The following is a 20,738-nucleotide window of genomic DNA, read 5'->3' on the forward strand; positions in this document are numbered from 1 at the left end:
AGTTATGTCATTTAAAAGCATAAATACTTTTTTCTTCTTAAAAAGCAATTGTGTTAAAATTTAATAAAAAAAAGTTTTACTGTATATGTGATTCTAACCTACTGGAATAAGACTAGTTATTACTAGTGTCATGAGACCATTCATTTCTTATTTATAGAGACAACGTAACTCTTCCTGAGCATACCTTTCTAATTGAGTCAGTGACATACTACTTTTAAGGTAGTTTGCCGAATTGAAGTGAGCATTAATTCATCAACTTCACATTTTCCCTTGGCCACGTCTTCAAGTCCAACTCCAAAACAGTAACAAGCTCAGAGGAAAGAAATGGAATTGGAGAAAGTACTTCACATGAACAAAGGAGCAGGCGAGACTAGCTATGCCATGAACTCTGGCGTTCAGGTTGGCTTTTATTTACACAAAATATTAAAAGTTTCTATTTCTAAAGACATAGTATGAAAATACTATATAATATTTTAAGAACACAAAATTAATTAAGGCTTCGTCTCTTGTCATGTGCTTATTGAGTTTTGTGTAAATTTTGTAGAACAAGATTATCTCTGTGGGGAAGGAAGCAACAACTAAAGCTATTGTGAAAACTCTATGCTCAAGTTGGCCAGTGAGCATGGGCATTGCGGACTTGGGTTGCTCCTCTGGACCCAATGTCTTAACGGTCGTTTCTGAGATACTTGATGCTGTGTACGCCACCTCGCGCATGTTAGATCGCCCTGCGCCGGAATTGATAGTGTATTTGAACGACCTTTTCATGAATGACTTCAACAACATCTTTCGTTCATTGCCATCTTTCTACAGAAAACAAAGGCAAGAAAAGGGAACTGGGTTTGGTTCTTGTTTCATTTCCGCTGTTCCTGGCTCTTTCTACGGTAGGTTGTTCCCAAGCAAGAGCCTCCACTTTGTGCACTCTTCTTCAAGCCTCCATTGGCTTTCTCAGGTATGCATATATGTTATATCAAGAACCAAAGTATCTGGTAGAAGTTCTAATACGATAACATGAATCTAATTCTCCCAATAGTCTAAATTCTTGTATAAAGTAGGTTCTGATAGAGTTTTTTGGACACCTGTTTTTATAAAATTAAAAAAATTATCTTACAAAATCACACGAATATATAATTTAGAATAGGTTATATTTACAAACTTTTTTTGTTTACAAACTCTTACAAACTACACTATCTTCTTCCGAGAGAACACTTGTGAGAAGATAGTATAATTTATAAAAAAATTTATAAAAAATTTATAAACGGATCCATCCCCGTACAATTTTATATTATATTTCAAAGTATAATACAACTTTCTTAGGCTTATATTCAATCTCTAACACATGCACATGTCCTTTTCTGTTGTAATTGCAAACTGGTTACCCGGAATGCATACACGAGCAAAGGCAACGGACTAAAAAGTTGAAACAGATATTAAAATTTAGGAAAGAGTTTGTTATTGACGGGGAACTCAACCTCTTACAAAATGACACGCTAAATCATATTACCTTTTTATTTTATTTTATTTGTGTTTCTCTCACTTTTTCTCATAAATTAATGGCTCATATTGCTAGACTCTCAGGGATGTACATGGTTTCCGTTTGGAAAATTATGTGCAATAGACAGTGACTCGCGGAAATTGTACGATATTAACATTAGTAGTAGAGGGACCAATAAACATGGTCCTGCATTGGCCACGTACGTTTTTGGCTAATCTTTCTTTGTTACGTTTTTCCATTTGTACGTACGTGTCCATCTTTCAAGCATCGAAACGTAGCATGTTGCAGTAAAAATAGTAAAGCTTTCGTGATTAAAAATAGTAAAAAACGTTGCATCTTTCAAGCATCTGTGCTATGATTAAGAGGATGGTCCCCAAACCACAACAATGAGATAAACTTATAAAACTTTTAAAGAAATATATCTGCACTGCAAAAATTGAGTCCCTTGCTTTTTGCTTACAGCCTATTTGATAAATTTTTTTTAGGTTAAAAGTTATTTTTAAGTTGAAGTTAAAAAATAATTAAATATTATTTAGTGATTGTATAAAATTACTATAATGGTTTTAGAGGACAGAAAATAAAAATAATTTATTATTAGAATAAATTATTAGGATTAATGATAAAAGTTATTAATACAAATTTAGAATAATGGTAAAATTATAAAATAAATGAGGAAAATTTGATATATACCTTAAAAAAACAGCTTTTAGTTTTTAATTTTTTCTTTATTATAATTTTTTTTTATAATAATAACTTTTATAAAAATATATTTGGCCTAACTTTTACTTATAAAAAAAAATCCCCTCAAATACGCACTTACTTTTATTGATGTAAAACTGGTTAACTAAAGACAAACTAGACCTAAAAAAGGGACATGGAGCTTTTTATTTTTGTATTTTGTGATAGGCTGAAGAGACTTTTTTTTATACGGATCCTAAGGATTTGTTTGGGAGACATTTTTATAGGGAAGAAAAGGAAGGAGAATATATTATTTAGAGAAATGTTATACTTACAATCTATTTTTGTTTACAACTTTTTACAATTAATCTTAACTGTTGATTTTCGTCAATCAACTGTTATTATTTTCGTAAATTAAATTTATTAATTAATTATTAATTTACAATAAATGATAATCGTTGATTGACAGAAATCAACGGTTAAAATTGTCGTTGTAAACAAAAATAAGTTGTAAGTATAACCTTCCTCTGTTATTTATGTCTTTTAGATTAACTAATAGGAGAAGGGAAATGAGAATTTCCGTAAAATCTTTCAAAATTCTTATTACCCGTAAAATTAAAGTTTCCTAATTTAAAATTTTTAAAGAGAATATAATAAAAATTACTTATCTGCCCTTAACATTTATTATAAAATAAAATAATTATATTATATTATTTTTGTAAATATAATATTAATTAGTTTAGTTTTTAATCATATTACCTTTTTTTTTTTTTTTTTTGATAACAATCATATTACCTTTTTTATAAATATAAAATTATAAAAATATCTCGTTAAGTCTTTATTTTTTTTTATCATATTTTTAACTCTAACTCGGGAATAAAATACCCTTAATTTTCTCTTCCTTCCTTTTTTCCCCTTCCTATTAGATCACTTTCCTTCTCTTTTCCTCCAAAGTAACTCCCCAACAAAAGAAACTTTATACACAAAGAGAATTACATGAGCAAAACACAAAAGTATCTTTCCTTTCCTTTCCTTCACCTCCAGATCCACTAACAAAGCCTAAGGAGACTATATATACACAGAGATTTACGTGAGCAAAACAGAAAAGATAACTGTTCAAAAAGTTGGATATCTGTTACATATGCCAAACTAATTATTAGTAGCGTGCGATACCCGCAGGTTCCTACTGGATTGGAGGATGATAAATGGGGAAGAGTATTGAACAAGGGAAAGATATACATATCAAAGAGCAGTCCACAGTGCGTGGTAGATGCTTATTCGCGTCAATTCCAGAATGACTTTTCACTGTTCCTGGATTCACGCTCGCAAGAAATGGTAGCCGGAGGAAGAATGATGTTGTCTCTTATGGGTAGGGAATCCATGGACCCAACAGCCCCCAATAGTTGCTATCAGTGGGAACTTTTAGCTAATGCCCTCATGAGTATGGTTTCGGAGGTACGTAGCACATCAGTACCTCAAACTTCAAATTAACACATCTGCAGTTTGTATAAGTACTAGCTAGAAAGCACAATGATCATAATAGAATAGTCACAAAATCATTGACATATATATATATATATATATATATATATATATATATATATATATATATTTCTACAATCACTTTAAATAAAGTTGTGTACCTACCTTTTAAACTAAGTCTGACCAGAAAAACATAAAAAATATATTTTCTCTCTCCGCCACGTCAGCCGGCAATGTCAGAAGAGAGAAAAAAAAGAACAACTTTATTATTATAACTATATCTTGGTTGTCAAACTTAGTTAAAAAAGGTAACTATAGAAATACTTTTAATATATATATATATATATATATATATATATATATATATATGGAAAAACATTTTCTCATATTGTAGGAGAGTTGTTTTCTCCTACTAGTGACTCTTCGATTTTCGTGCAATATTTTCTTTTGTTTTTTTATTTTTTTAATAGATGTGGTCACACAAATGATGAGTCTACAACATGAAAAAAATTTCTCCTACCGCATGAAAAAATCGAAACCCTATATATATATATATAGGGAAAAACACTTCTCATGTTGCATGAGAAGTGTTTTCTCATGTTGTGACCCTTCGATATGTGTACAAAGTTTTTTTTTTCTTTTTTTAATAAGTATGGGCCCACAACTAGTTCAGTCACAGCATGAGAAAATAATTCTCATGCAACATGAGAAAATTAAAGCCAATATATATATATATATAGGTAAAATTATTTCTGCAGCCGCTTTACGTACAACAACGGCAGGTGTATGGTTATAATTTCCTACATTTAATGCTTTCATCCTTTGTATGGTTATGATTTCTCGCATTTAATGCTTTCAAGTATATATATAGCAAGTATTTGATTGTTGCATACAGCCGCTTTACGTACAACAACGACAGATATATGGTTATAATTTCTCACATTTAATGCTTTCATCCTTTGTATGGTTATAATTTCTCACATTTAATGCTTTTAAGTATATATATGATAAGTATTTGATTGCTGCACGTACAGCATGCAGAAATGTAAACTCTATATATACATATATATATATATATATATATATATATATATATATATATATATAGGGTTAGCTTTTTCTACAGTTACTGCAAATAAGTTATTTGTAGTAAGCCCAATACGACGTCGTTTTGGAGCGGAAACATGATATTTTTGTAATTTTAATTTATTTCAGGTTATTTTAGTCTTTATAATTATAATTTTTTAATTTTTTGATCTCTAAACGACGTCGTTTTGAAAGTAAATACAAATAGTTTATCTGCATTAACTGCAGGAATATTTTTCTGATATATATATATATATATATATATATATATATATATATATATATATATATATATATGGACGTACGGGGTCTTTCTTGAAAGCCACTATTGTTTTAGTGGCTGCTCTATGGACGGCAATTGGGGAAAGTTGAAAGACGCGGGGTAGCATGCAACACGGTGAATGCGGAGAAATTCACATTTCTCAATATTTGATCTATCTCCCAAAATCCCAAAAAATTCAAAGAGGAAATATATTCAAACAACTAATGTAACCCAAAAGTTTAAAGTGTTGAGTGAAGCTTCATCAATAGTTTTTATATATTTCTCTAACAATATTATCTCTAGCATCCCACTTAGAGAGAAAAACACAAAAGTTGTTATTTAATTATTCACTATTACGTAACAGGAGAAACTCTCATCCATTCACACTTACATGACTAATTGGTATGGCTAATAGTGTCTTAAAATTCTGGTTTCTCACAAGTCTGTTTTTTTTTTGTTTTTTGTTTAGTACAAAGTCACAAGTCTATTAACCTCATGATGTTCTGTTATCTAACAGTTTAGACGGACTAATAAATAAAGATATACACCACATTGCTAGATGAACACGTTCTAACACTGGATTTGGGTCTATGTAAAAATCAAAGAACGAATTTATGAGAAAATTTCTGGTGGTATGAAGTTAAAAATTTTCGTATTTATTTATTTACTTTTGGCAGGGTCTAGTTGAAGAGGAAAAGGTGGATTCTTTTGACGCTCCTTACTATGCTCCTTGCTTAGAGGAATTGAAATTGGAGGTTCAAAAGGAAGGGTCATTTGCGGTGGATGGCCATGAAGGTTATGAAGTTGATTGGGATGGTGCAATGGAATTGCAGAGTGGTTCAGTAGGGATGCTATCACGTGGAGAGCGAGTGGCAAGGACCATAAGGGCTGTGGTTGAGTCCATGCTGGAATCTCATTTTGGGAATCATATAATGGATGAACTTTTTCGAAGGTACGCCAAACTTGTGGAGGATCACTTATCCAAGACTAGGACCAAATACATCAATTTGGTCATTTCTCTCGTCAAACGAGGCTGAAAATTCAAGCAACAAAACAACCTTCATTTACCTCAAAGATAGATACATAGTTGGACATTTGTTGACAATGGGACTGATTCCACTTGTACTATTAATTTCTAGGTCCCTTTTTCTAGATATGCTACGTACGTCTATAGATATATATGTCTATTCATGCATGTCATGCCAATATTTGACAACAACAACAGAAATGGCACGGTCCAGTCCTCCATTATTAGTTGGCTTTTTCCACTTTAATTTTTGATTTTAGACTATGACTGAATGAGTGGTGATGATTGAATTTCCCCCCACAAAGCAAGACAACTACTTGCTGTTTGTGTGTTTCAATAGATTTCGAAAATTTAATTTCGCTTAAACCTAATTTTTCTTAAATTTGATTTTGTCGAGAAGTATGTATATAAGTAGTTTTTATACTAAGAAACTTTTATTTAAAAGTAATTTTGATAAAAGTAATATTGTTTTCATTTGTTCATGAAAATTACTTCTATAATGTGTATTTGTTTATTAGTATGAATGTGTAAATATTTAGAATAATAATATTATATTAAATTTGTAATATTTCAAAATAATAATAATAATAAATAATATAAAATATCTTGGATAATTAGAATAAAATATCTTGGATATTTATAAAAGTAATGATTAGATTCCTTAGATTTTCATAATCGTAATGATTAAGATTCCTTAGATATTTATAAAGGTAATGATTAGATTCCTTATATTTTTATAAACGTAATGATTAAGATTTCTTAGAATATTTATAAAGGTAATTATTAGATTCCTTAGATTTTTGTAAAAATTAATAATTATTATAGATATTATTTGGAGAGGAATCGGAATAAGAGGAAGAGGAAGAGAAAGAGAAAGAAAGAAGAAAAAGAAAAGGGAAGGTAATATTTGGAGTAAACAACTCATTCTCTCCTTTACTTTTAAAGTTAATTTTTAGATATTTTAGAAAGCTATATTGATTATGTTTTTATCTATGTTATGTTGAAAGTTGGTATTTTAAAATTATTTCTTTAAAAGTTGTGAATATGTTGTTACTTTGCCAAAATTATTTTATGAATTCTTTCTACTCTTTTACTTTATTTTTGTAACAGTCCGTTGTACACCGGTATTGTTAACATTAATTATGATATTAAGTGCAGTTACAATCACAACAATTCATTTATAAAAATGCGAGTAAACTTTTTCCGTTTTATTACGCGAGCATTTAAACAATAATAAAGCGTAATAAATAAAAGCTGTGACCGTAACTGTAAACTCTTTGCGGAATAATTATTTAAACTATATATATATATATATATATATATATATATATATATATATATATATATATATATATATCATAGAATACTTCTCTCAAGTCACTAAGGGATTCCCATAAATCCACTTAGCTAAAATCTCACTTTTAGGTTTTCTACCTATCTGAACATGGTTCGGTCTTTTAATTTCTGCGGACAAACCGCATGTCGCGAACCTCTCATCTTTTAGTATGTTATTCTAGACTTAATTACCTTTCTAGGAAGCTATCACACGAGTCATAAAGTGTTAGTATATGGATGTCCTAGAGACAATCTTTTGATTAGATTAGGACATATGTGGACCTTTTTTTATTGTCGCAAATAAATAATAAGCACTCTTTATCCTGTTTCATATTTTGTCTCAATATTATTGTTAATATATTATATGAGTAATTGGATAAACCCCTTGAAATAAAATAGGTATCTCTTGAGTATCTGTGATGAGATCACGATCATGAGGATTTAAGGATACTAAATGTTTATTTCTAATTTTATGTCCCTAGTCTAGAGACACTGAGAATGGGGATCAGTAATCTCGGGTAAGACTAGCACGACTTATCTACTTGTATTTGGATACAAGGTAAAGACCTCATGAGCTACAGATATGGAGATGTCTTAGCTAAAGTCGTGGGTGGACCTATAAGGGTATAGCTCGCACTGAACAGACCCACAAAGAGACTCTATGAGGAAATCTTACAAAAGTATCATTACAGCAGTCTCTTAATATTTGGGTATGTCTTTCCTTAGACCATAAGTTGTCACCTAGACTGTGTTCTAGAAGGCATGTTTTGATTGTATACCTCGTCTGCCAGAAACATGGAGACTCATAGGTATACTTTTAGGCATGTCCTGAAAGAGCACAGGCCTAGGGTGATAAGCTGAAGGAATTCGTCAAATCTCTGTGAAGGATTAGGTTATCTGTAAACCGGAGAAATCGGAATGACATTTACAGGACTCGGAAATCTATACATAGTAAAAGAGATCATAAGATGATCTGTCTTTAGAGTCAGTAAATTGAAGATTCCTTATTTCGAATTAAAGCTTACCCTAAACCGCAAGGGTTGATACGTATCCTCACCCTAGGTTTAAAGGGAAGGTAACCGAGAGGAAAGGAAATACATACGGTAACCAAATATATGTAATAGGATGATCATGTTATTAACCTAACTAGCACTGGGGCAACAAAGCATTGCTAGTGCTCTGTGTTGTCATTAAATAGGTTGTGGGCTTGTTGGGCCCAAGCCCATTTATGTCAGTGGCTATGTTGGGCCTAATGGGTCACACACTAACACCTTATTGTCTTGATGAATATAACATTAAAGGTATTGGGCCTAATAAAGGTTGTTAGCCCAAGAAGAAGTTTGGAAGCCCACCTAAGAGGGAAAGGGCGCATAATACTGCTTGGATGGTCCAAGACATTATTAATTAATTTAATTAGTTAAATTAATTATCAAATATGTAAATCTTGAATTTGAATTTTGAATTTGAATTTTGAATTTAAATGTTTGAACGTTTGAATTTAAATGTTTGAATTCGAATTTGAATTGGCTATGAAAAGTTGTTTCATAACAAAAGGATAAGATAAGATCTTGTTGGAACAAATCCCAAGTATCAAGAGGAGATCTTTGGGCATCAACCAAGGCTGATTTGGGGCGCTCATTTTGGGGTCTTATGATGGTCGTATGATCAACCAAATAAGCTCCAATCAGATTTGGTTGTTGAGAGAATAAGTGAGTGAGTTGGTTCAAATTTGAATGCAACTACTCAATGTATTTGGACTCCTTTTGGGCTGAATAAGGGCGCACCATATGGCTGGCCATATGATGGTTATTAAGTCAGATTTTTGGGAGAAAAATCTGATTCAATTCAATCATTCTCTCATCTCCAAGTGTGCTTCCTTTTGTGAGGTTCTCTTTAGGGTTTTTTGAAAATTACCTAGCCCTTTCTCATAAAATCCATGCGCCACTTTGTGAGTTTTTCATGCTGAATAATTCGCTCATCTAAATACATTAACCTTGCCTCCTTCTTCTCCTATTGGGACGCCTAAGGTGCCTTCCTTGTGGTGTTCGTTTGGTGGCTTTTCAAGAAGGGTGCTTGCATCTTGACGTAGGGTGGTGTGGATCAACGTTAGAGGGTTTGAACCTTCAAACCTAACACTGATCATCTTGGAGTTTTGAATCACGAACAAGGTACATCATACTGTCTTAAAGCATGTATCTGGATTAGCATGTGTGAATCCGCTTTGAAATTTTTTTGTTTTCATCCTCACATGCCATCGTCCTTCAAGGCCATTTTCTTTCTTAAAGTTCTCGTTTGCTCCGGATATCGCCGTTTGAAGTTGACAAGCAAATCTGCCAACCAACCTCAAACAGGCTCCAAACAGTCCTTACTCTCTCAGTGATTTTGGAAAATACACTCAACCAATTTCTCTCAATTTTTTATACAGAAAACTAGACACCTCATGCTTCAATTTGACATATCATGCACCTAATTTGACTAAGAAACGAAACGGTAATAAAATTCCCAAAAACAACCAGAAACAGCCCCCTGTACAGGGGCGTGCTGTACATTCCGGTTTCCCTGGCCTCTACAGGGCTGCATACAACCTAGAAAATTCTCAATTTTTAACACAAGGTAGAGGATATCTCAAGCTTTAAAACGGCGTATGGCACGTCCCCATTGGACTTATGTGGAGGGAGATATGCTCTCCCAAAGTTCACCTAAATTCTGCCAATTTCTAAAAATTTCGCCAGAGTTTCCTTTGTTTTCCTAATAAATTCCACCTTTGAATGTGAGTTATCTAACCTCAATTTTGTACCTAATAATCATGGGTCGCACACAAGGACTAGCAATGCCTTGGTGCTCTTACAACCCTTCACAGTTTATATCCAATTTACTCAAAATACATAATCAATGCTTACTTTTCCATGTTAACTTATTTCAATCACAAGAGTCCAATTTCATGAATTCATTGAATCATAAATCATCATTCACACCTTAGAATAGGCCTATTGCCCTTTCATCATATTACATACTTCAATGTTACATCAATTCTCCATATTACAAATTTCAACTTCAAATAGACATATTACAATTTGCCTTCAAGTATACATAATAAAAGCTCCAAAATAAAAAATGATAATCCAAGACTAAACTTAGACAAAATACCTCATGAACAAAATGATAACAATAATCCTAATCATATGCATTGTTCATGACCTAAGTCTAGTCTAGGCCCAATGGCCAACAAAATGTAAAATACGGAAAAGACCTCCTCCTGCTTATACTACGGGCTTCTTGCCCACCGCCCCGACACCACTGCTACCTCCTGAAATAAAGTTCCCAAAGTGGGGTGAGATATACGAATATATCTCAGTAACCCAGAGGTTCTGGAGAATACTCCGTCCAATGGCTCACTTCGATGCATATAAATAATATAACATAACATCTGAAAACGGGATAAAGCAAGGGATTAAGTGAAATAGGAGAGCATAGGGATACAAAATACGACGGAGCTGGAATGGTCAATGCCAAAACCACGCAATGTCCAGCCTATTGGCCTCGGCATATAAGCCTACGGGTTTCAAACCAAGGTGTGTTCCCAGAACATCAACCAAGGCACCTTCCATCCATATCCACCCGAGACTTCCTAGTGTGCTCCTATCCGGATCACACACCACGACCCCAGGTCAACTGGAACTCCCTCTCAGAGACCTATCCAGTGGAAGTCCGTCACGCCCGAAGGCAATTGTCTACTGGCCAGAGACACGGTACATCCTATGTACCACCACACATACAATATGCATGAACATGTTATCCTATATTATTTACATACGCTTCCTACCATTACCCTCAACGAGCATGGTGGAACACACAAGTGGATCAAACCCCAGTACCAAGGGATTACCTGAATAATCCTCCTCTACAGCTTCAATGCAATATATTTTCCGAGCTAGGTACACAACAGAAATGCCACAATCCCTTTTGGTCCGGGACCAAGGGCAACCCACTGAGATCACGTTTCAGGGTTCAAATCTGCGTAAGGCAACCTACAATGACCATATACGGATCATCAATATACAGTGAATTCACCAAATTCACAAAACATCAAAATCCTCCCCTACACCATGGTAGGTTCGGCCATTATAGTGTAAAAATACAATTTATTTTTCTTTATTTTCTTTTCATTTTTCTTAAGCATCCTAAGATTACCACAATGTCATTTTAGGTGTCAAATTGCATCCTACATCTTCACAACCTCATTTTGTCATTAATTTCACTCTAGGTCCAATTATCAATTACACATAACCAACCACTTTTTCCTTTGATTTTCAAAGCATCCAACCATCACATAACCCTTCTAATTATCATTTAACAACCCAACATATCAATCATACAATTTCACAACCTCAAATTCCCATTTTTCTCTCTTGGACGAAATTCACATTGGCCTATACCAAGGATCATTCAATTCAATCCAACCACTCCACACATAATACAATCCTATTATTAAACTCATACAACCATACAACAACTCAATTACACAATCCTAAAACCAACTAACATCACAAAGTCATGGCATTTCAACACAAAAGTCCACTAAGTTATCATACAATTCCTCAATAATTTTTATTGCATTTATCACTCCAAGACATCATTCTAAGACATATTCATCTAATACACAATTTCCATTTGAGCTCTCTAACTACATCAATCACACAAAATGCCTTTAGGGTTCATGAAATTAAATCAATTAATCCTACCAATAGAAAGTGATGAAACTTACTCAAAAGCTTGGCCTAGGAGTCCTCCACAACATACTAAACCATTGAGGAACCAAACAACTCCATGAGTGAAAATCTCCATACATAGGTCGCGGGTTTGGGGGGGGGGGGATTTTCTCAAAATCTAGGGAGTTTCATGGCTCAAGACTACCATGGTTGTGTTTGGATGGTGATTTCCAACAAATTTCATGACAAACTTTTCTTGATTTGGTGAGGTATTGATTGAGTTAGAAGAGAAAGAAAGCTTGGACAATTTCTCCCCATATTTCCATGGAGGCCGCAGGTTCATGGTGAGGAAGGAGAGAGAATGGTTCAAATTTTTATGACATGCCATGTGGCCAAGTCCACTTAAGTGAGGTAGGCCCCACCGCCACCTCACGGGACTTCAAACTAATTCGAATTTCTCTCATATTCCGCTAAACGTTCATAATTTCCTAAACTAATTAGAAACTTTAATTTTTAACATTAACCATTGTCCTTTAATTTCCCTTGATCAGATGAATCCGGAGTTTTCCGGTCATTCGGAGAAATTGCAGTTTTAAGCTGTTATGCGCGTCGTGGGCACGCTTCCCCAAATACACTAATTTCCATCAATTTTCATCAGAAATCATATTTCCTAGTTCTATGTACCATTTATAACTTATATCCAAACCTAGAGCTCAAAATTCATTCGGCACGTTTAACAGTGCAATTGTACCGTGATATTTTTACTCGGTAAAAATACTATTCACCAAATTTGTAGAAACTTGCCTAACCACTCAATTTTTCGTTCTGAATCCATTTCCAGGATTAGTTTTCTCATTTGAGATCTCCTACTCAATTTTACCTTCCTAGGGTTACGTGTTTGGCTAATTACCATTTTATTCTTCCTTTGTATTTTGGCCTTAATTTCAGGATTTTCACTAATCCTACCCTTTAATCCTTATTTTCATATATAATTATACGTTTTAGAAATACGAGGTGTTATAATTTTCTATATTTGGCTTTGTAAATTTGATGAATTTACTTATATTAGATGGGAGAATGATCTTGAATCAAGTTTATAGAAATTAAAGAATATCTTTGGTACTAAATGAATACTAATGAAATACGTAATCTTTTACTGAATGATTCTGAATCAACTGACCCACAAGGGGATCAGAATGGTTATAGGGTAAGGGACGCCTTATCATGGTTTGAGCTCCGCTATACAGAACCTTTCACATACAGAACCCACAAAATTTGGGCGCTCATAGAATTGAGCATTAGTCATTTCAGTTAAAGATTACACGTTCTTATATATGTTTATATCTAGAACCCACAAAGTTTGGGTAGATCCCACAAAGATTTGGGTATAGCTGAATGAAGAACCCACAAAGATCTGGGCTTATATTTAATGTTTATGATATTATTTTCTTATTATAAATTTATTATGTGAGAATGATATTTTTCACTAAAGTGGCTGGATTGGTTATAGTTCGAAAACCCCAAGATTACTGAGATTTATCTCACGTGTGTTTGTTTTTATGTTAATCTTTCTAGAGTAATCAAGTCAGTATGTGTAGCTTTGGAGTAAGATAAAGCATTATGGCTAAAGACTTTGAAGACTATACGGAGCTCAGTGGAGCAATAAAAAATATTTCTTTTCAGTTTATATTATGATGTATTTCTTCTTTTTTTTGGGTACATTATTATGATGTATTTCTGATGTAATAGTGAACTTGACTTTTGTATAATTAAATTTTAAGCATATTTTATCATATGTCTTATTTTATATTTTTCACATTAGAATTTCACTTAAGAATTAATGTGATATCTTCTATGTTAGTCAGTTGTAGAGGATGTTACAAAATTATTATAATAATTTTGTTAGAACATATCCAATTGGAGGATGGTTATAGTTACAACCAAAACATTTTACAACTTTTTTACAACCTTTTTTCTCACCGTTAGATTAGCTCTTGATCGATGGTTTACAATTTTTCCTTCGCTCTCCTCAGTTTGTCCATCTCTTGCCATTGTTCTTCCTTGGGTCTCACCAGAAGAAGAAAAAAACCACCGATTGGAAGAGGAAGACACTCCATTAATCATCCAATCAAAACCTAACAGAGGAAGAGATATCAGTTTCTCACATTTTATTTCGTTTTCAAAAACCCTAATCAATCTTTGTTCTTGTTCTCAGGTGATTCTCTTATTCGATGACTTCATCATCCATTCTCATTTCTTTTTTCTTTTTCTTTTTTCTTTTGTATTTTATTTTCTAAATCTCCAAAATTAAAGATAATTTAGATGTTTTCCCCTTGTTTTCGTTGATCGCTCCATATATTGTTATGATTGTGTTGGGTTGGGTGACCACTGAACTGAGGGCAAAAAGAAAAAGAGAGCATGGAGGTGAGTCAGATGCAGAGACAGTGGTTGGATTACATCAAATCCTTATTCATGGAGGTAAAAGCAAACAAACAGTATTTGCAATATATTTACGTTTATGGGGTAGGGTTTCTTTTGTTTGTAGTTAGATTTTTGGGGTATTTTCAGTTGTTGATTTTGTGGATCTTGATTTTCTTACTATGAGAAAAGGGCTTCCTGGATGGTCAATTTCTACAACTTCAACAGCTACAAGATGAGAACAACCCAGAATTTGTGTTTGAAGTGGCGTCTCTCTTCTTTGAAGATTCTGTGAGGCTTCTCAATGATCTTACCTTTGCTCTGTGAGTTTGCAATGCTCTCATCCCTCCCCTTCTCTTTCATCATTTAGAATGTTGTTTACTGGGCAAGGTTTAGTGGTAATTAGTGGCTTTGGAAAATTCTTGGGATTTTTCTTGTGCAGAGATCAGAAAAGTATTGACTTCAAAAAAGTTGATGCTCATGTTCACCAGTTGAAGGGTAGCAGCTCTAGGTATGCCTTTTCATTTATCCCAACCAAAAATGTAAAAAAACCCTCAGAATTGGAACAAAATGGAACTAGACTAGTTGTGTACTTGTTGGTTCCTAAAGAACTCGAGTTACATATCATAAAACTCAACAAACCAATCAAGTTTGGATATTGACCTTAATTAGGAGAAACCAAAAGGCCAGTACCAATTCGTTTTCAGTTAGAATATGGTTATCTTTCCTTGATTTGCTGAGATAATTTTATGTCTGGTCCACAGCATAGGCGCACAAAGGGTAAAAAATTCTTGCATTGCTTTTCGCAACTTCTGTGAGGAACAGAACATAGACGCGTAAGTTATTTATCTTTTCACAACTTTTATTTTGAAACTTTTAGACTATTGAAGAGTAGAGAGTACTGAAGTTCGAATAACAAAGCCATTTGGGCATAGCTATACTGCTGGTAGAAAAGGAATGGAGGTATTTTTCATACTCTGGCCATTGAAAAATTTATAATTGCTGCAGGTGCCTTAGATGCCAGCAACAAGTTAAGCAAGAGTACTGCCATGTCAAGAGAACGGAAACATCTTTACTCACTGCCGTACTGTCAACATCGCTTGCCACACTTATATGCTATCCTCTAGGCACAATGTGTAGACAGATGCAATTAAAGGGTACACCCTATAAGACAGTATTAGATGCCATTTCAGGTGAGGATTGCTCGTGTATACTTTTTAGCATCAAAATTTTGTAGCTACTGGCATGTTAATATTTGTCCACACATTAGTAAGAAATATATAAAATTGATTCACTTTATTGGAGCATGTATCTCGGGCTGTAACTTTTTAGTACACAAGTTTGTGCTAGGTACGCTGTAATGCTATATTCTTTTGCTGAATGTATTTTAGCTGTAATTGTTGTAGGGATTTTGTGTTTGCCAAACTGAATGGCAATAAAAAAATGTTTGTGCTATTGACACCTACCAAATGCACATATGACAACCTTTTGCTCCTGCATACATGTTAATGTTACTATTTGAATACATTAAGATAGGTTGTGTACTCGTTAGATTATAAATGTATTTGAGCGATAAAGACTAGGTCTAAACAACTCTTACTCTTCCTTACGCTGACTATTAATAAGGGAAGCCTTAGAGTTGCAATATATGCAAAAGTTAATGGAGTGCAGGGGGCATCTAGCCATATATAAATATAACCTAATGGTTCTTCCCATCAAAACTCTCGTATGTTAAGGCCTACACAAATTTTATTAAACCGCACTAACTAGGTGTCTTAAACTCCTTACAAATAGATCACTAAATTAGTGGGTTTTAAAACAATTTGAAATGGATCATAACATTGGTTTCATTTATCTCTAAGCATACACAACTATGATCAATAAAGCTAATTATGGTTATGTATTTTTCTTTCATGTAGATTGATTTCATGTGCTTAATCAATATGAATTTAGATATAAAGCTTGGAATATTAGTGAAATTCACTTAATTACTATAATTAATTTATTTATTAACAGGGAAATGAGCAAACTGAATTGGAGTTATCCAGCAGTAATGGAAGGTTCAATGTTCAAATGAATTTGCAGATACTTTTGTACACTGGGTGACTTATGGACAAACACTTTGCCATTGAACTTCTGCAGTAACATATAATTGAGATTTTTTTAGCTGACTTGGCTTTGGTCAGAAGATGCTTATTAGAAGAGACTACAGAGAGCTTGTAAAAGGAAAGAATCAAGCATTTAGGATGGCTTCTCTTTATGATGCTAATCTAAGAAGAATCTTGGTAGTGACAAGCAACATTAATGTCAATCAAATCCTGAAAGCATAGTGTGGTTGTAAAATTCTTCGTCTTTCTTATCTCTTTTTTTTTGGGGTCATATTAATGCCAGAATTCACATACTGATTCTATGTAATATTACTGTAATTTACACTTTTGTAAATATTGTTACCTTCCATTTGGGAGCTCAATTTTTAGAGTTGTATACAATTGATTCTTTTTAAGTGAATTTTTATGAATCAATAAAGAGTTGCCAGCTATGCGATTATGACTCAGGTTACTTCAATCTATTTATACGAACAACTAGGCTATTCATCATGAAACTTTGAGTTAAAACTTTTTACAAATCACATGGTACGATCATGTTAGTAACAAAAGGACCGTTTGAAACTTTGTTTGTAGTAAGTGCCATCTTAGAACATTAAGTAAAGAATGAGATAGGCTTGGCTTTCATTGCACTTGAAATATCTCAACTTTGTAGAGGTAAAACAACAACAAAAGAACGAAGACATAGAATCAATGTATATTCAAATATCTGATATCTTAAACCAAAAAAAAAATAGAATTTAAAAATAATAAATACTTAATATCTAAATTGGAACCAAAAGAAGAATGACTTTAAATTAATCAATAAACACGTAACATAATTGAAACTAAAATGAATCTAGATTTATTTCTTTACAAGTGCATTTATTATGTCCTCTCTTCTTACAATTGCCACAAATATTAGTATGCTTTAATGCTTCTACAATCCCGCTACGAATCCTGCGTCCCTGTGAAGTGCTTTGTGAGTCCCTTTTCCGCCCTTTCGTTTGCGAAATATTTGGATCCCTCAAGTTCATTGAAAAAGGCTCTTCGTGATGAGAACCCAACAACTGTAAATTAGAGTCCTCAAGAGCACTACTCTCTTCAGATGCTGGAACTTGTTCTACAATTTTACATAGAGAATCAATACCATCACAAATTAATTTAAATGCTTCATCTGACTTATATGCAAGGTCATCAAGTTTGGAATATCTAGAGCGTAAATGAAAGCTGCGAAGAAGTCTATCTCCATCTGAGGTACATTTATCCCTCTCTAGGCTTGGTATGACATATCCTTCCTTGCTGCAACGCTGCAAAATGAAGTGTTCAGGAATCTGCTCAACATTTTCAATAAAAAAAATTGCAAGAACATGTCGACATAGGATTCCCATGAACTCAAAATAATGGCAAGAACACCTAGCTTCTTTGTTTTCCAATTTCATCTCAACTGTTGTAAAATCTTCTATGTCTTTCTTATTAAAAACTCGGTAAATAACCCACTCACAATCATTTCCAAGTTTCTCCTTAGAAAATCGTAGACTAAGAGAAAGTTGATGGCAAAACTTTAAAAAAATTGCACGGGTATACACTTTAGCAGCATGCTCCTCCAATGGCATATTAAATGTCAAAAACCTATCTTTGTGCTTAGATTCAAAGTCTTCTTTTTTGAATGACTCATAGCGAGCATCTATTGCTTGATTATATTTCTCCACAAATTCCTTTAAAGTTGTGCCAGATGTAACAAAACCATCAAAGAATGAATTTATACTTTCGCTACGTTGAGTAGTGTTCATACCAGCAAAGAAAGTGGAACAGTTAAATATTGGTACCCAAGAAGATCTAATTGTGTAAAGTACTTTTAACCACTCATTTTCAGTAAGACCATACTGAAGAAGAAGACTCTGCCATCTATCTTCAAACTCTTGAGTGCTCTTGGTGCTCCAAATACAGTTATTAAGATGCCTCTTGAATGACGCATGCTCATGGTAGAGATGGGACAACTTCTCTGGAAATTTTCTCATAATATGCCACAAACAAAATCGGTGTTTGGTGTTTGGAAAAAATTTGTTGACTGCATTGCTAATCGCCAAGTCCTTTAAGACAAAATAACATGAGTAAGTACGCAGTCACTAATAAATAGCCATATTCGAGATGATATTCAAAACATTACAATAAAATACAATAAATTGATCATACCTGGTCAGTATTATGGCAACTGGATGTTTCCCATTCATTGCTCGAAGCCATTCCTCAAAAAGCCATACAAAAGTATCTTCAGTTTCATCTTGTAATAAAGCACATCCGAATAAGAGGGACTGCAAATGATTATTTACACCGACAAATGGTCCAAATGGCATAGAATACTTATTAGTCCTATATGTTGTGTCAAACGTGATGACATCCCCAAAAAAAACTTACCATCCGATCATCATCATCACACTTTATACAATAAATGAAATCTGGATTCAATGATTGTTGCTTAATACAATAAAGTAGAACAGATTGTGCATCCCCAACGTCATATATTCTTTTTCTCACATTTTTCATATGATTATAACAATCTCGACTATCAAACCCTAAATCATGGCTTTTGAAGATAATGGCCACCTTTCCAGTAGGCAAACCCGCCTCATTGAATTTTTCTAGCAAACATTTTGCAGCATCGGGACATTTGTCTATGTGATGTCAAATATGAAACACTTTTCGGAGTAACCATCTCATGGTTATGGTTGTCGTCAAAATATGTAATTCTCCACATATTTGTCTTTTTACTTTTGAAAGCCTTGAGACAAGCTTGACACCCTATACGTGATGTTGATGTCCGTCTTGATTTGGTGTCACATGTTTTTTTTTCATGTGGATGTCCCTCTCTAACACATGTTAGAATCACATAGTTATTCTTGGATGTTCGTCCCCGAATTCCGAAACCTTTTGCCCTACCTAATGTTGTATACAATTCTACTATATCATTCCGTTCAGGAAATGTCATTCCAACCTCAATCAAAACATCATTATTCTTTGTCGATGATAACAGAATTGCATTCGACATATTATTAGGTAAGTCTTCTTCTATTTCATCAAGTATGTCGTCTCCCATTTCATCATGTTCCATTTCATTCGACAAACCATCGTCACTGAAGTCAATATAATCTAATGGATCGACATCCATATTAACCTTCACCAAAGTAAACGAATGAACTATATTAATTAAGAACTATTGAATTTCTTTATAGCAGAAATTTTCAATTAAGCATGAATAATAAATCAAAATCAATGTTGTCAAGAGCATGTAGCCATGACGTACTAAAAAATCCAACCATTAAAAAACTAACTGAGAAGTAAATCTTGAAAAGCACTGCCATGAGTTAATGAATCACTTACAAAAGTTGATGTCATGCCAGCAAAAGCACCTGCTACAAGTCTTCCCACAACAGAGAGCTAACCATTCTTTCCTTCTAATATTTTTTGTAAACCCAAAAATATAACTTAGACCTGAACATGCAATGTTTGGTATTAGAAATTCTTGACAGTATCAGCTAATACATAATAATGCTAATTGCAAGTAATATTCAAAAGTTGACATTGGGAAAATAACAGCCAGCTAATGGCAGCAATAAAAATGTCATTTTTCTTGTTTCTTATAGTTGACTATCGTAAGCATTTAATTTGGTGGTATTGTACGACATGGGAACTTCATCAGGAACAAACCTCACGAGCAACAAGAGCGTGGACATCAAGGATTAAAGGTGTAGCCACTAGCTAGTTAGTGATACTTGCTCAAGTAATTTGTATCTCACTCTTTTGATTTTAAATTGAAAAACATTGCAAGCAGAAATTTATACAAAAAGAAAACAAACAGAATTTCTTATGAGGAAAATGGGGACAAGACTAACTTTGCTCTGGCTAATGCAAATTATAAAGTCAGTAATAAATTAAATTATCATAATTAACGAATGTATAATGAGATCCATGCACTCTTGGCTTAAAAAGAAAAAGAAATTTTTTTCAGCAAAAAGGTAGTAGACTAATGGCCCTTTTCAACTACCAAGTGATAATATGTTTCATATGAGAAATTCACTGACAAATCAGTACAAATGAAATTGTCGATGTTTTAGCAGCGAATTTCATTGGCAAATCAGTAAACATGAAGTTTTCGATTTTGCTT

General features: G+C 33.4%; 3 protein-coding genes across 3 annotated transcripts; 2 read left to right on the forward strand and 1 right to left on the reverse strand.

Moving 5' to 3' along the window:
• The first annotated feature begins 206 nt into the window (after positions 1-206).
• On the forward strand, positions 207-6,263 carry LOC133286217 (probable jasmonic acid carboxyl methyltransferase 2). The gene is made up of 4 exons (XM_061483610.1): positions 207-399; positions 545-949; positions 3,350-3,625; positions 5,678-6,263. The coding sequence occupies exons 1-4, from the start codon at positions 325-327 to the stop codon at positions 6,035-6,037; spliced, it is 1,116 nt and encodes a 371-aa protein (XP_061339594.1). The 5' UTR covers positions 207-324; the 3' UTR covers positions 6,038-6,263.
• An 8,226-nt stretch (positions 6,264-14,489) lies between these two features.
• On the forward strand, positions 14,490-16,595 carry LOC133286220 (histidine-containing phosphotransfer protein 1-like). Its single transcript, XM_061483613.1, has 6 exons — positions 14,490-14,549; positions 14,682-14,812; positions 14,932-15,000; positions 15,254-15,325; positions 15,498-15,663; positions 16,506-16,595. The coding sequence occupies exons 1-6, from the start codon at positions 14,490-14,492 to the stop codon at positions 16,593-16,595; spliced, it is 588 nt and encodes a 195-aa protein (XP_061339597.1).
• An 826-nt stretch (positions 16,596-17,421) lies between these two features.
• On the reverse strand, positions 17,422-19,742 carry LOC133286221 (protein FAR1-RELATED SEQUENCE 5-like). The gene is made up of 4 exons (XM_061483614.1): positions 19,502-19,742; positions 18,992-19,248; positions 18,770-18,888; positions 17,422-18,652 (listed from the first exon to the last, which is right to left on the reverse strand). The coding sequence occupies exons 1-4, from the start codon at positions 19,740-19,742 to the stop codon at positions 17,422-17,424; spliced, it is 1,848 nt and encodes a 615-aa protein (XP_061339598.1).
• Between the last annotated feature and the right edge of the window lie 996 nt (positions 19,743-20,738).

Source organism: Gastrolobium bilobum, unplaced genomic scaffold (assembly GCF_033153095.1).
Source record: "Gastrolobium bilobum isolate Gb01-03AN ecotype WA unplaced genomic scaffold, APGP_CSIRO_Gbil_v1 utg17614, whole genome shotgun sequence".
Classification (NCBI taxonomy): Eukaryota; Viridiplantae; Streptophyta; class Magnoliopsida; order Fabales; family Fabaceae; genus Gastrolobium; species Gastrolobium bilobum.

Coding starts and splice junctions, on each gene's coding strand:
- LOC133286217 (XM_061483610.1), top strand. CDS start 325: ATGGAATTGGAGAAAGTACTTCACATGAACAAAGGAGCAGGCGAGACT. Junction 400..544: donor CCATGAACTCTGGCGTTCAG/GTTGGCTTTTAT, acceptor TAAATTTTGTAG/AACAAGATTATCTCTGTGGG. Junction 950..3,349: donor GCCTCCATTGGCTTTCTCAG/GTATGCATATAT, acceptor CGATACCCGCAG/GTTCCTACTGGATTGGAGGA.
- LOC133286220 (XM_061483613.1), top strand. CDS start 14,490: ATGGAGGTGAGTCAGATGCAGAGACAGTGGTTGGATTACATCAAATCC. Junction 15,001..15,253: donor TTGAAGGGTAGCAGCTCTAG/GTATGCCTTTTC, acceptor TCTGGTCCACAG/CATAGGCGCACAAAGGGTAA. Junction 15,664..16,505: donor AGGGTACACCCTATAAGACA/GTATTAGATGCC, acceptor ATTTATTAACAG/GGAAATGAGCAAACTGAATT.
- LOC133286221 (XM_061483614.1), bottom strand. CDS start 19,742: ATGGATGTCGATCCATTAGATTATATTGACTTCAGTGACGATGGTTTG. Junction 19,249..19,501: donor AACATTAGGTAGGGCAAAAG/GTTTCGGAATTC, acceptor GACATCACATAG/ACAAATGTCCCGATGCTGCA. Junction 18,653..18,769: donor GTTGCCATAATACTGACCAG/GTATGATCAATT, acceptor CTTGGCGATTAG/CAATGCAGTCAACAAATTTT.